Raw genomic sequence first — 15,993 nt, 5'->3', positions numbered from 1 at the left:
TTTTTTAATTAAATGTTTTGTACATTAGTTCCAAAATTGTTCAAAAATCCTCTCAGGCTAAACCAAACTACTATTTCAGTATCAAGTTAACATATAGCAGTAAACAAATATACAAAAATAACAGTAAATAAAAAACTCCAGTCCCCATTCTGTAACAGCAGCTTTAAACTACATTCAATTAATTTAAACTTTGTGAATCAACTGTTAAAGTTGTTAAAATTGCTCCCGTTATTCCATATATTCCCTTTTGTCTACTTTCGACATGTGAAAGTTTTAAAACTATTTTAAAGATAGATTCAAGTCAATATTTTACCGATTTAGGAGTATTTTAGATAAAAAGTTAATTAGGTTTGCTTGGAAGGTTCGCTACAACAGCCTTGCAGGGAAGTGTACTGCTTTAAGATGGCGGCCGTTTACTAACGCCCGCATCTAGCTTTTTGTAGATGTGCTGCTCACGCTACCGAATCAATGGTGCATCTAGTCCTATATAAATGATATCTACCATTACATTATGTGGATGACGTACTTTGTAGCAGCTTTTCGGCAGCAGTCAGGTATGTTGTTGTGTTTTTTTATCTCGTGGCATGAGTTGAGCTAGAGCCGTGAGTTTAGCATTGGCATTACCCGAGGGGCCGGGTAATGAGAAGCATGATGTTTAGCTACTCTCGCTGCGTTCTTCCTCGTTGTGCCCCAAAGACCGTGCGGCGCGCTGAGTGTGTTGTACTTCCGCTTTACTTGGCATATTTCAATAATCGGAATTTGGATGTTTGTGAATCGTTCTCGAATCTTCCACGGCCGAATCGCGAATAATCTAAGAATCGGAAATTTGCACACCTCTAATAACTATCGCTTCATTGTTGTAATTGGACTTCTTTTTTTGTAACTGTCGCATTTTCCCCAATATTTTAGATGATAAATAATCGATCCAAAAAAAGTAAAATTGAAACAAACAAACAAACAAACAAAAAAAAACGTTTAAAAGGGTAAATGTATGAAAAAGAAAATCTCGACCATTCCTCGATGTCTGCGATTTCTGCATTGCGACCCTTGTTATATTACCATGTTTCACCCAGCTGTGGCTATTCACAGCTGTGTCTTGACACTTGGTGATACATGCTACATGGGGTTTTTGGATCGAAAAGAGGTAATTACGTGATAATATCTCGTTAAAATCGTGGCGTCTTTAATTCTACACTATCATGCACTCACTTCCAGTTAAGGTTTTGCTGTTTAAGAAAAATTTTTTTGTTTTTGTTTTTGTTTTTTGTTTTTTTGAAATGTCCTCATGTTCTAAATTTTTCTTCCACCAGAAAATTGAGATTTTAAGTCTTCCAGTGATGTATCACACATGCATATAGGACAATTTTGAAATTTGGCCAAATTGGCGGTCTCAGAGCGGAACTTCAAGTTACCTGAGTGTTTTCCGCCATATACTAGTGCTGCAATAATTAATCGATTAACTTGAGTAATTTGATTAGAAAAACTCTTCGAATCAAATTTTGCTCCTTCTAGGATTTGTTTAATAAGAGTGGCATTGTAATGGTTTGTTTTGAAAGTGTTTGCATTTAGTTTTATTGATATGGGCGGATACACTGCTCTCAAGTGGCAACAGTGAATATGACATAACTCGTCTAACATGGCTGAATCTAACTGCTCCCTGTTTAGGTCAAGATAAGGTACGTTTTTTTTGAGGGAATACAGTGCCCTCTATAATTATTGGCACCCCTGGTGTTAATACTTTGTACAACCCCCTTTTGCCAACAAAACAAGGTCTGGGGACTGAGATGGCCATGAGAGGAGCTTGATTTTGTGTCTGGTGAACCATTTCTGTGTAGATTTGACCATATGTTTGGGGTCATTGCCTTGCTGAAAGACCCAATGACGACCCATCTTCAGCTTTCGGGCAGAGGGCAACAGATTTTGATTTAAAATGTCCTGGTATTTCAAAGCATTCATGATGCCATGCATCCTAACAAGGTTCCCAGGGCCTTTGGAAGCAAAACGGCCCCACAGCATCACTGACCCACCCCCATACTTCACAGTGGGTATGAGGTGCTTTTCAGGATGCGCATCTTTCGTGGCACGCGAGACCCACTTAGAGTGTTTGTTGCCAAAAAGCTCAATCTTGGTCTCACACAAAAATACACACGGTCCCAAGCTTCAACTGGGACCGTGTGCTTTGGTCAGATACATATTATTTGAATTAAAAAAATATATATTAGAAGCTAAAACACACATCTTTTTCAGGGGTGCCAATAATTATGGAGGGCACTGTATGTTTGTTGATGTATTCGTAATTTAGTTGGAAGTACATTTAGTTTTTTTTTTTTTTTTTTTTTTGTAAAAATATGTTTTTGAGCAATTTGTGAAGAGCATTGTCAAAAAAAATAAAAATAAAAACGTTAGTATAGAGCCGGGCGGTCAGATACATATTATTTGAATTAAAAAAATATATATTAAAAGCTAAAACACACATCTTTTTCAGGGGTGCCAATAATTATGGAGGGCACTGTATGTTTGTTGATGTATTCGTAATTTAGTTGGAAGTATATTTAGTTTGTTTTTTTTTTTTTTTGTAAAAATATGTTTTTGAGCAATTTGTGAAGAGCATTGTCAAAAAAAATAAAAATAAAAACGTTAGTATAGAGCCGGGCGGTTTACCAAAAATTTACCGTTACAGAGATGGTTCACGATGACCAATGTAATTTTGACCATGTCGGTATTTATTTTTTTTTTTTAATGAAACGAAAAAGTAAGTCTTTCCAACCCGCTTTGACTGTGTGTTCTTTGGCTATGCTTAAGAAAGCAGCCAGTATGCTAATGTGTCAAGTCATGTGGCTATTAGGCAATCAAACAAAGAGAAGCCCAGTACGCTAGCGGTTAACACTATAGGTGAACGTGATGGAGTAATGGATAATAGTGGAACGGCAACCGGTAGCCAGGCCACAGGCATTTAGAGTATAGCTTTAGTCGCCGCTCATAGTGTGGTGTTGGTGCCAGGAAAGAATTCGTTGTCGGATGTCTGGAAAAATTTTGGATTCAAGAAGGACCAAGTCGCCATCACCACCTGTGACAGCAGCTCTAACCTTGTCAAAGAGGCTGAACTTAATGAGCGGCTTGGGCATGGACTGCATCTAGCAATCAGTATGTCGCGTTATTTTGTATCTCTGGGTGTGATTTCTCTGATAGCTTTTATGATGGTACAGCATTCAGCATAAAGTATAATCCAACAATGTAGCCTATAAGATTACCTTTTAATGGCCACAACTATTTTTCTGTATGTGCTTTCTTTATCCGGTGTCATTACTGCCATCAAAACAAATCTTCAATGTTCAATGGGGGGGGGGGGTTTGCATATGTGCGTCCGTGTATTTCAGAAAATGCTCTGGGGGAAAAAAACCCTGAAACCTTGAATTAAACACTTGTGTTGAGTGATAATAACAGTAACAATAAGTGGCCATATTGATATTTATGATTTTGTACATTGTTCAAGTCATACAAGCTGTTATAAATACTTGAATGCTTACTGTCTACAAGATATTTGTATATACCTAATGTTTACACTGCATGTACAATTGTTAAATATGTTAACTTGAAAGCTGGTAAATAAATCAACGAGAAACTTAATTTGTATTTCATTCATTGATTCAGATTTTCAAATTATACAAAAGTCCGATTGGTTGAATTTATCATTATCGAGGCAAATCTGCTCAATTTACCGTGGTAAGTACTTAAGGCCATATGGCCCAGCCCTACTTAAGTATTTTATAACATTTAAGCTAGCAGACTTTTCCTATGCAAGTTAGCCAATTGTTCTTTCTTTGTACTTGGATCCTCGTTAATTGTTTTATACTGTTTAAGGCTAGAGCTACAACAATTTATCGATTAACTCGAGTAACTCCATTAGAGAAGAGCTTCAAATCAGAGTTTGCTGCTTCGAGTATTCGTTTAATTAGACTGGCGTTGTAATGGTTTGTTGTGAAAGTGGTTGCATTCAGTTTTGTTCATTTGGGGGATACACTGCCCTCTACTGGCAACAGTGAATATGACATAACTAGTGCTGCAACTCAAGTATTCGATTACAAAAAAATATTCGAATTAAATTTTGTTGCTTCAAGTATTCGTTTAATTAAAGCGGCGTTTTAATGTTTTATTTTGAAAGTGTTTGCAAATAGTTTTATTGCTGAGGGTGAATACACTGCCCTCTGGTCTGCCTCTTTTCACATGGCTGAATCCAACTGCTCCCTGTTAAGACCAATATAAACCACGTCTCTGTTTGAGCTAATGTTTTTTAATGCATTCTTAATTTAGTTTATAGGTATATTTAGCCATTTTTTGTGGGAATATGTGTCTAAAAAATCTGTTAAGAGTATTGTTTAAAAAATAAAAAAAAAACTTTAGCATTTTATACCATTTAAGCTAGCGGAATTTTTCTATGTAAGTTAGCCAGTTGTTCTTTTGTTGTACATAGGTCCTCATTAAAAAATATTTTTATACCATTTGAGGCTGAACTCGGGTATTTTAATTTTTCATGTTTGTTGTCAGATTACTCGATTATTCGAACTAAGTAGTCCATCGATTAATTGACTACTAAAATATTCGATAGCTGCAGCCCTAGACATAACTCAATTCACATGGCTGAAACCAGCTGCTCTCTGTTAAAACCAACATACGTTTTGTTTAAGCTAATATGTATGCATTCGTAATTTAGTATATAGGTATATTTAGCTGTTTTTTGTGGGAAAATGCGTTTGAAAGATTTGTAAAGAGTAAAAAGCATTTAAGCTAGCGGACTTTTGCTATGCAAGGTAGCCAACTGTTGTTATAACTCTTATAATTAAAACACTCAGGATTTTATTTTATGTTGTATTCACATTTTATGTTATTTCGAAACTGCGATTTTAGCAAGCCTTTGTTTTACATCTACAATTTATTCTGCAATGCATTATATGTCCGTAATCCGATTACTCGATTATTAGAACTAACTAAATGATATATGAATCGATTACTTAAATCATAGATAGTTGCAGCCATAGTGTATACAACCATCATTTACACAGAATAGACTCAGCATTACCTCCACCTGCAAAGTTATCTTCAGTGCTCATCTGGGCTTCCTGTTCCTGCTGATCCACAGTACCGATGTCCATCATCTCGTCCAAATTGAAAGATGCGCAATACGTGCCCCTGCCGGCGTTCTCCTCCGAATCAGAGTTGTTTGCTTGCACGGGAGTAGCGTCCATCTCCTCCTCGTCCTCCAGGTCGTCGTCATCTTTGTCGCTGGCCGCACCCCCTTCTTCGGTCTCGTCTTCCGAGTGGGACGGAGAGGCGTTCAAAGCCTCCATGCGACATGGGACCAGTGGAGTCAAAACCTCTTTATGTTCAAACTCGTTCGTTTCCATCTGGGTTGGGAGGGAAGTTCCGACATCGAATGGCGCTTCTGTACCTGTCTGTTCTGTTCCCTGCACAAAATCAAATAAATGGTTGCAATTTTGTACATATACTCGAATTGACATTTCAGAACAGAAAGTCAAAGAGAAGGTGTTAAGTATCCCTTTTAGGGGCTGTTTACATGGTGATGCTGCAACACCAAGACGCAACAATTGTGTTGTGGAATGGCTTCGTCTTTACATGGTGACAGCGAAAACGCAAACCTTTCATTCCGGGCTCCAAAGTGGAAGGACTCTCGCGCCGATGACGTCAGCACTCACACACGTCGGCTTTAATTTCCTGTTTTTATAATATTTTTAATTTAAATATGTTTAATGTTTCCATTTTTGTGCCTTTTGGAGAAAAAGAAAATTGGGTGGGTGTGTTATCTTCCGGGCTGAGGAGGTTGTTGGTATCAAGGAAGTGCATCATTGGCTGTCGCCTCGTAAAGCTGCACTGCCCCCGAGGGCCTGGCATGAATACTACATCGTTTTCACTAGGCCTGTCGCGATAACAAATTTTAGTGTGCGATAATTTATCTCATAAATTATTGCGATATGTGATATTATTGCGCCCCCCCAATTTTTTTTTAAAACCAATTTACAATAACACAGTGAGAATACAGTATACAATAATAGCTCAAGTACACCCATTTAAACGCGATAAATATTTACTCTTCAATTCAAAAATACTTTTTAAGAAATCACAACTAAAAACAATAGACCATGCCTCTTAAGTAAAAGACAACAATATTAATACCGCACGAAACACAGCATAAATACAATGTGTTTTTCGAGAAAAAAATACAATAAAATTGCACTTAATAACTTAAGCATTTAGGCAAATGAAAACTTTTCCCCTCATAGCTTCTGCAATTCTGTTCCATAGGGATGCAACGATACAGTTAAGTCACGGTTCGGTACGATTTTCGATATGGGGCACATAATTTTTGATCCGATTCAATACATTTAATGCTCTGAAAAAAAAAAAAAAAAACTATTATATTTTTTGTTTCGTTTTTTTGTTTTTTGCTAACGAGCAAAAATTAAATTGCCATCATATTAACATGCATTTTAGTGCATAATATTTATGTGCTTAGTTCTTACTGATCTGAAAAAAATTTGTATAAAAGTGCTGAGAACAATTTTTACTATTGTAAAGTGAGGCGGGCCATACTGTTGATTGCTACAGCTCTCTTAGCTGCTAGTTTTACTACATGAGCAAGACATCCTATTTGTGGTCCGAATCCATCTGTGTCACGTACTGAATTAACAATATTTGCAGCATTATCTATAGTCATTGGTATGGATTGATTTGGCCTTCTTAACTTCCATTCAGTCATGACAGTTTAGAATTCATCGATGTAGTATATGGACTACATGTCCCATAATCACTCTGGGCTCACGTAGCCAATTGCATGGGACGTAGTAGCACATCTAGTTTGCTATTTCATGATATCTAGTGTGTGTGCGCAACGCCGCGCATTAAAAAAGTTAGCAAACGCTGCTGAATTCACATCTGCTCATTACTGCACAACACCAGCATATGACAATCGACTTTCATAAACAGGACGAGTTTGAAGCACAGCGCTCTTAATTTGCCACTCAATGTTCATCATTTCCATTCAGCTGTCCGTTGTCAAAGCGAGGTCGTTCGTAGCAGCCAAGTCGGTAACAATGTTTTGGCGGACTTCGTTGTAAATATCTGGCGTTGTGCTGAAAAATAGCCACACCGCGTGAAATGTCACCCCTGACAAGAGCACCCACACGTCAACAACACCGGCGCGCCGGAGATGCTCCGCAGTCAATCCGAAGCACTGACGCGACCGGTATACGTTGAACAATAGGATATAATGGGAACGATTGGCTCTAGCGCTATTTTTTGACGGACACGGAACAAAGATGCATTTTGCGCAGTTGGAATCCGAACTTTTAACAGCACGTCTGCCGCAGGCGCACGTGAGGCGATAAATCGCACCGGAAAAATTACCGCCTTAATTTTTATTTAACGTGTGGATAAATGGAATTATTGCATATTGCGACAGGCTTAGTTTTCACGCAGAATTGCGACATCATTCAAATGGAGATGCAACCATATTAGCGCTGCAACAATTATTCGATTAACTCGAGTAATAGCGTACCACACGAATGCTACTTTTAGACTGCAAAGCTGCGTGACGTCAGCATCGTAAACCGGAAGGGGGTCAACATAGACGCGCACACGCATGCAACCCATGCAAGTACTGCTTGTTTTCTGCCAGTAATCTTTCAAAAAAGAACATGCTGAATAAACACTGCTGCTATGGAACTTGTACAAACGACTCTAGACATTACGACCGTCCACATATGAAGGATGTTTTTTTCCTACGTTTCCCGAAGCCAAAAACTCAGAGGAACAAACTGTGAACAATGGATCAACTTGTGCGGACGTACCAAAGACCAGTTTAACGCCAGCAAATGAAGCCATTCCCCTTCATATGCAGTAAACATTTTGTTGGGAGCCATGGTCCTACAGAGGACGAAGAGGTAAGCCATTTTGATATTCATACTTATTTTTAGCGTGGGGGTTTGCCGTGCTGCTTGTGTCTGACAATGAATGAGCTGAAAAAATTAAAATTTTACTTATATATCACAACAGTTATGTAGGCCTACTTTTCTAAAATACAGATATTTAAATAAATTAGCCATGTTTGGCCTTGATCTTTTTGTAGTAAGCTTGTTTATGCCTTACAGGTAGACTCTAGATTTAACAGTTTTACCTTTTCTGTTGTAAAGAAACAACCTTAGTAAGGGGAAAGTGTAAATAAATTAATAGATTTGTTACTAATGAAAAAAATATTAGTGTTCATTGGCTGTCACCTAGTAGCATTTGCGATCGCTACACCAAGAAATTTCATAGAGAGGTAAGACTACCAAAGGATATAAAATATAAGAAAGACGGGGCATATGGTGGTAAAGGATAGCTTGTTGAACAGGAGAACATAATTGTCAGTGGCATAAGGCAATAAACACAAGAAAGGTCGGCACTTCTTCCAGCCCTCGCTCTCAATCCTTATGTTTCACAAAACATCTTGTATGTTATTCCACATCTTTACCAGTGAATTTGGCACCGGGGACATCATTTTGTACAGAATTGGTAGGTTTAGCTCAGTAAACAGCTGGTTCGTACACTATTTACATGCATCTAGCATGAGGGATAAACGCGAGCTTAACCCCCCCCCCAGCAACAGTTGCTAACGTCACGAATATTAATGAGCAAAGGTGACATGTTACGTGTGGTACGCTATTCGATTAGAAAAATTTGGGGGGATTTTGCTTCCTTGAATATTCGTTTAATTAAAGCAGTGTTGTAATAGTTTGTTTTGAAATTGTTTGCATTCAGTTTTATTAATTTGGGTGGATAAACTGCCCTCTATTTGGAACAGTGAATATGACACAACTCATTTAACAAGGCTGAATCCAGCTGCTACCTGTTAAGACCAACATAAGGTTAAGTTTTTTTAAGCTAATGTTTTTTTATGCATTTGTAATTAATAGGTATATTTAGCCGTTTTTGTGGGAATATGTGTTTGAACGATGTGTTAAGAGCATTGTTGAAAAAAAGAAATGTTAGTGTTTTATAGCATTTTAGTTAGCTAAGTCAGCTAATTGTTCTTTTGTTGTACTTATATCCTCATTCATTAGTTTTTTAATACCGTTTGAGGTTAACTCATTTGCTCCCAAAAACATGTAAATATGTTCTATTTATACGTCTTTTAGTTTTTTTTTTGTTTGTTTTTTTAAACAAGAGACATCTCTGGGTTCTGATTCAATTTAGCTCCAAAGCAAAAAGCTTAAAATCCATTTTAAAGCAATAAAACTGGCCACTGGATGGCAGTAGCGCATTTGGTAAGACACGCAACACGATTCAACGGCAACGAACGGCCGGGCTGCACGGCTGGGGCGCCGGCGGAAGACGACCGAATGGAGAACAACCTAGAGCAGGGGTGTCCAAACTTTTTGCAAAGGGGGCCAGATTTGGTGTGGTAAACATGTGGGGGGCTGACCTTGGCTGACGTCCTTTATGTTGAACAATATATTTAAGCAAATTTTAGCGAGCCATTATGTGTGTCACATTTGCTTTATTTTATTTTTTTAATTAATAATTTCAACAATTTCGCAACTAGCCTTTGTGGCTAAGCTTTCGACTCTCGGGCTCTTGTGAAACACTGCTGCTGTAACATTAAACTAGCTTCAACTTGCTTCAATTTCTCGCTACGTATCTTCCCTGTAATCTTGTCATACATGTTAGCATGTCTTGTTTGGTAAAATCGCCATACATTGAACGCTTTAAAAACAGCAACTGTCTCTCTGCAAATGAGGCAAACACAGTTGTTGCGTATTTTAGTGAAGAAAAAGTCCAATTTCCACCTATCCTTGAGGCGTCGGCCGTAGAAAATTGTGAGTAAAAGGTCACACGGGGTAATGTTGCTTAGAGTAATGTTGCTTTTTAGTGGGTAAATGAGGAGCAGCATTTAGTGTGTAAGCTACCTCATATGCTAGTAGCAGTACTGCTGACCAATTTATTAAGTCTGTGTGCAGGCCAGACGTTATTGATTTTATGTACAGAGGCTGGGGGCCGGAGGAAATTTGACCACGGGCCGCATTTGGCCCCCGGGCCGGACTTTGGACATGTCTGACCTAGAGACTGCCCGGGATGCCAGGCGCTGGACGACTGAGCAGAACGACCGGGACCAGCAGTACAGCAGACGATGCCGTTGAGTCCGTGCTGCTCGCCGAGCAGACCCCGCAGAGACCCAAAAAAATCCATCTTGAGACAGGCAGCGATGAGGGAAAAGTTTACCCGGCTGTCGCGGCGACAACAACGTCATCTCTCAGTTATGTGTAAATAAATTGTTACTTTGCTATCAAAAGCTCTATTTGTCTTGTTTATGTTATTTTGTAAAAGGAAAACATTCAGATGTTTGGGATGTAACTAAAGCAAAAAATAGCTGTGTTAAAGTCAAAGTTACGTTTGAAATGTATGCTTTCATAAAAAGCTCAATTTCTCTTTCTTCATCAGAAATTGGAAAATTGCTCAAACTAAGCTATTTTCTAATGCTGATTTCAAAAGAATGGAAAAAGATATGAACTTAATTTTTTTTCCTGCTGAAAGAAGAGATTTTAATCTTTCTTTTGGTGGGTTCCTCCATGTTTATATAGCAATAGAACATAATTTTCTGTGGGCCTTGCAAAATCAGTCAAAATCCAGTAAAACGGCCGGGAGCGAAGGGCCTCGCTCCGGTGAAAATGGCTGGGAGTGAATGAGTTAAGCCAAGGTATTTGTTTTGTACATGAAAGTGCAATTTTGCATAGTTTGAAAAATCACTCGGGAATTTTGTCTTTACATTTAATGCTCTTTTGAAAGTGCAATCTTAGCAAGCCTTTGTTTTACATCTCCTAAAATATATTCTGCAATGCAATAAATTTACTTAATCCGAATACTGGATTATTTGAACTAACTAGTTAATAGATTAATCGACTACTAAAATAATCGATAGCTACAGCCATATTCTCGAAGCGTCACCATGTAAACAGTGTCTTAGTTGTCCAGTTTTCAAAAAGCTAATTTTGTCCTCACTTTATTTTGCAGTCACTACACAAATGTATGAATGGTACATTGTGTATATTCAAAAAAAAAAAAAACTCAATGTATCTATTTCTTATCAACTGTGGGTAATGACACCTTGTCTAATATGACTTATATTACAAGATACAGTGGCATGCAAAAAAGTCTGGGAACCCCTGAGAATTTTTAAGATTTTCCTTTGTAAATCAATGATTGTTTGGGGGGGGGAAATTCAGGTAAATATATCATATAACAGATGAACACATTAATATTTGAAGAAGTGAAATGATGTTTATGGGATAAACAGCACATAACAATTATTCAAACAAAAACAGGCCGGTGCATAAATTTGAATCCCCCCCCCCCAAAAAAAAAAAAAAAAAAACAAAACATTATCAATCATAAGTAGAGCCTCCTTTTGCAGAAACAATGAGCATTTCTTTACTAAACATCTCCAGCTCATTAAAATGACGGTAACTCCACTCTAAAATGTGAATGAAACCTTGGCACACGCAGAATGATACTAGTTCAGATAAAACCAATTCTAATGGGAATCACTTGAAAGAACAAAGCCTTTTCAAAAAGTCACAAAGCCTCTATATTTTATATTAAAAGACGCGTTGAGGATATTTCGCCTCCAATGAATTGAATATGACGCTATTGTATTTGAATTATCGATTGGCGGCCAGCGGGACTAGCTTTGCACATGCTAAGCTAACGCTAGCATTCCGGTCAAGGTTTCTGCTTTGTTAGCACACATATCTAAGCACAGCTGGGTTGAGGATTGCAAACAAGAACATGAAAACAACACACAAGCAAATAAATAAAAGCATCGCTCCGAAAATTGCGTGCATCTTATCGTTGTTATCGGTCATGTGCGATGGCGTGCAGGAGGTCGGTTATTACCACAAATCGCACTTCATCAGTGGCCGGATGTTGACGTCCGTCGCCAGTTTCCAAGGCCTCCATATTCGCTGCGGATGCAGAATACGCGTATTGTGCATATAAAGAAGAATTACAGCATTGAATTGATTTCCAAGGAAAACGGGACCAATAAATCAGCACCAATGGACCATCGTACGACGATGTTGTTCGCTTGTCTAGCATATACTTCTTCGGCTGTTCATTTTTTTTCCATGCGCAAATTACTCATTACATCCTCTAGCGGATATTTCAAATACTGCAGCACCACCTAAAACATTCCGTTTTTTAGTCGGTGATGGTGATAACCACCCACGATATCCTTGAGGTGACTATAAGAAAATTGACGTTTATTATTTAAACTTAAGTTTGAGATGCTGGTCGTTTTACTTTTGTTATCAGTTTCTAAGGTCACCGCAACGTTTTCTTCTTCACTCAATACCTGTTGGTAGTAAGCAAAGCAGAATCCATTCGCTACAGCTTTTAGTGGACATTTGTAAAACTGCAGCAAATAATTTAAAAAAAATGTCCGCAAACCACACAACGCTCAAAACATTTTATTGGAATTTTTAATTCTGAGAAATATTTACAAATACATTACAGTAGTTTGAAGACAATTATTGGACAATTATTAGTAATCATAATTACTATATATAGGGAGAAGAGTGAAGCAGTTTTTCGTGAATTCTCTTTTGTATCTGATATAAATGTTCTCCGCCACCATATGAGAATCTTAGCACTTCATTTACATCAACGCTAGCAGCTACGGTAGCTCATGGATGGTGCAGAGATATTTATTCTCATATATTTGCTCATTTTACTTGATATATTTACCGTATTGGCCCGAATACAAGACGGTGTTTTTTGCATTGAAATAAGACTGAAAAAGAGGGGGTGGACTTATATTCGCAGGCTAGACATTTTACCCATTCACGACGCTAGATGGCGCCAGATATCATTAAAGCTATGTTCTGTCATGACAGATCTCAGCTACTCTGAAATTTAACCAGTTTGCATTATTTTATTGCAATGTTTTTCCTTTTTCAGATTTGTTTCAAGACTACAGTTACAGTAAGACTTCACTTTGATGGTTAATGCAGTTATTGCAATTTTGTTGTGTTATCACAATAGGTTGGTATATTTACATTTCAAAAACCAGAAGCCATTCATTTTCGAATGTGATTCCACTTTAGTTAACATATTTAAATGTTCAGATATTAAGATTTGAATGAGGCAAAACAACATGCTTTTTCTCTCAAGTATATTGTTATAATCATTTGTTTCAGATGTACTGTAATTATTTCCTGTATAAAAATTTATTTGGCCTTCAAAAAGTCTTTTTTTTTTTCAAACTTGAGTCTTGAAAAAGAGGGGGTCGTCTTATAAACAGGGCCGTCTTATGTTCGGGCCAAAACGGTATATCTAAATGGTCTTTTTTTTTTCTTACGTTATCTGGACAAGATAAGAGTGCAGCTGTCAAAATCTATGAAGCAAAGTCAAAGCAGAGAATATGACATAGCTGCGAGTAAAATTTCACTTTTTTTGTGAGCCGCTTCATGGGTTAACATGGGGGCCTGCCTACTCGCGTTTGGAATAACACAAGGGCGTAGGTTTGCATAAGAAAGGTAGGGATATAACACTACACACTTTTCAGGATGCTCAAATTGTCCCCACCAACTTTTAAGTAACCTTATTTGCATGATATAATGACTTCAGTTTATATACGTAGGTATTTTAGATTGTCTTCGCATATGGTGTAAGGATAGAATAGATCCTACCATTGTTAACGGAATTATTTTCATTATGTTCAGACTTACATTTATCCCTTTTCACTTGCTGAATGTGTCGGTCCATTTTTTCCCTCCTCAAACGCACGTTTGATTGGCTGATGACTTGACCCCCCCTCCTTCACACACACACACAGCCCCGACACAGACCACATGTTGACAAAATGCCGCCCCCTTCAAAGCAACAGCAGCTGTCACTGTAAGTCATGTAAAAAGACATGAATGTTGTGGAGGTGGGGAACACACCACTAATTTGGTAGTGAGGCTATGTCTACACTAGGACAGAAAATTTTCTCCAGGGTATTTTCAGATTCGGACTATTTTTATACCTGTCCCCACTACGTTTAATGTGTGTTTAAGGCCCCCCCCTCCCCGCTTCTGCAAGGTACGCCTGCATTTGTGCAAACTACCCATGCGTAGAAAGGAGCAGAATCATGTGTTACGTCATCGCCCTGTGGTTTACCTCTGCACCGGAAACTCATCACTAGCCGGCGGGAAATTTCAAAATTAATACACTTTCTAGACCAGGGGTGAGGAAATCCATTTCATGATCACTGTTTTTTTCCTGAACGCAATTGAACGCATCACGCGGGAGCGAGAGTGAAGGGAGAGCATGCTCGGCTTTTACGAACAGTCGTCGAGTTGTGATTGAAATGAATCTTTAGAAAACAACGACAAAAGCCTGACATCGTTACCTGGGATGTTACTATCGATGCTCAATTGCGCTCTCACCAATTGAAAATAACTACGGCCGTCAAAATTATCGCGTTATCGGGCGGTAATTAGTTTTTTTAATTAATCATGTTAAAATATTTGACGCAATTAACGCACATGCCCCGCTCAAACAGATTAAAATGACAGCACAGTGTCATGTCCACTTGTTACTTATGTATTTGGTGATTTGTCGCCCTCTGCTGGCGCTTGGGTGCGACTGATTTTATGGGTTTAAGCACCATGAGCATTGTGTAATTATTGACATCAACAATGGTGAGCTACTAATTTATTTTTTGTTTGAAAATTTCACAAATTTTACTAAAACGAAAACATTAAGAGGGGTTTTAATATAAAATTTCTATAACTTGTACTAACATTTAACTTTTTAAATACTACAAGTCTTTCTATCCATGGATCGCTTTAACAGAATGTTAATGTTAATGCCATCTTGTTGATTTATTGTTATAATAAACAAATACAGTACTTATGTAAAGTATGTTGAATGTATATATGCGTCTTGTGTCTTATCTTTCCATTCAAACAATAATTTACAGAAAAATATGGCATATTTTATAGATGGTTTGAATTGCGATTAATTACGATTAATTAATTTTTAAGCTGTGATTAACTCGATTAAAAATTTTAATTGTTTGACAGCCCCAAAAAATAGCAAATACATATGCTGTGGCGTTGCGTATATTTCCTAGAAGCCGCAAGCAGGAGTGCTTGTGCATAACAATGGCGATCCTGGAAGTGGCGACAATTTTGACAGTCGGAAATGTCATGAAAAAAAACTGATCGCACGCCTCTTTGGCTGGGGGTACCACTCAGTTCACTTTTCGGGGTTGATTTTCCTCTACGCATTTTTATATACTAATGTTCGGTCGCCATTTAGTTGGGAGGGGCCAGCCCCGCAGCTGGCTGATCTGAGACTTAACCCGGGAGACGAGCTCTGTAAGAAAACGCTCATCTCCATGTAATCCACGATGGGAGGACCACAAATGGGCACTGAATTGAAGCATATTATTGCGACGTAGTCTTGATCGTCCGCCTCCATTGTTTACGAGGCCATCATGCCGCACTAAAAATGGCGACGGCCTGACGTCAATTCCTTAGTATTTGATTGTCGTATGGAAACACTAGTCTATAATAAGTGGAAGGTAATATTTGCCAGCTAATTTATCTGTGTAAGTTCTTGCACGGATAAGAGGCAAATTACCGTATTGGCCCGAATATAAGATGGCCCTGATTATAAGACGACCCCCTCTTTTTCAAGACTCAAGTTTGAAGAAAGACTTTTTGAACACCAAATTAATTTTTATACAGAAAATAATTACAATACATCTGAAACAAATGATTATAACAATATATTTGAGAGAAAAAGTATTTTATTTTGCCCCATTCAAATCTTAATATCTGAACATTTAAATATGTAAACTAAAGTGCAATCACATTCGTAAATGAATGGCTTCTGGTTTTTGAAATGTAAATAAACCAATCTATTATAATAAAACAATAACTGCATTAACCATCA

General features: G+C 37.9%; 1 protein-coding gene across 2 annotated transcripts in view; it reads right to left on the bottom strand.

Annotated features, from left to right (window-relative positions):
- LOC130910385 (zinc finger MYM-type protein 4-like) overlaps positions 1–12,164 on the bottom strand; it is a 58,662-nt gene extending 46,498 nt beyond the window's left edge. For both annotated transcript variants that reach the window (XM_057827622.1, XM_057827623.1), the window contains exons 1-2: positions 11,944–12,164; positions 5,078–5,462 (exon numbers count right to left, since the gene is read on the bottom strand). In XM_057827622.1, coding sequence (XP_057683605.1) covers positions 5,078–5,462; positions 11,944–12,144 — 586 coding nt within the window. In that variant the 5' untranslated portion in view covers positions 12,145–12,164. The remainder of the gene's footprint in view (positions 1–5,077; positions 5,463–11,943) is intronic.
- Between the last annotated feature and the right edge of the window lie 3,829 nt (positions 12,165–15,993).

This window comes from Corythoichthys intestinalis, chromosome 22 (assembly GCF_030265065.1).
Source record: "Corythoichthys intestinalis isolate RoL2023-P3 chromosome 22, ASM3026506v1, whole genome shotgun sequence".
In the NCBI taxonomy this organism is placed as follows: Eukaryota; Metazoa; Chordata; class Actinopteri; order Syngnathiformes; family Syngnathidae; genus Corythoichthys; species Corythoichthys intestinalis.
The sequence above is the reverse complement of the archived record's forward strand: the minus strand, read 5'-3'. Positions and strand labels throughout refer to the sequence as shown.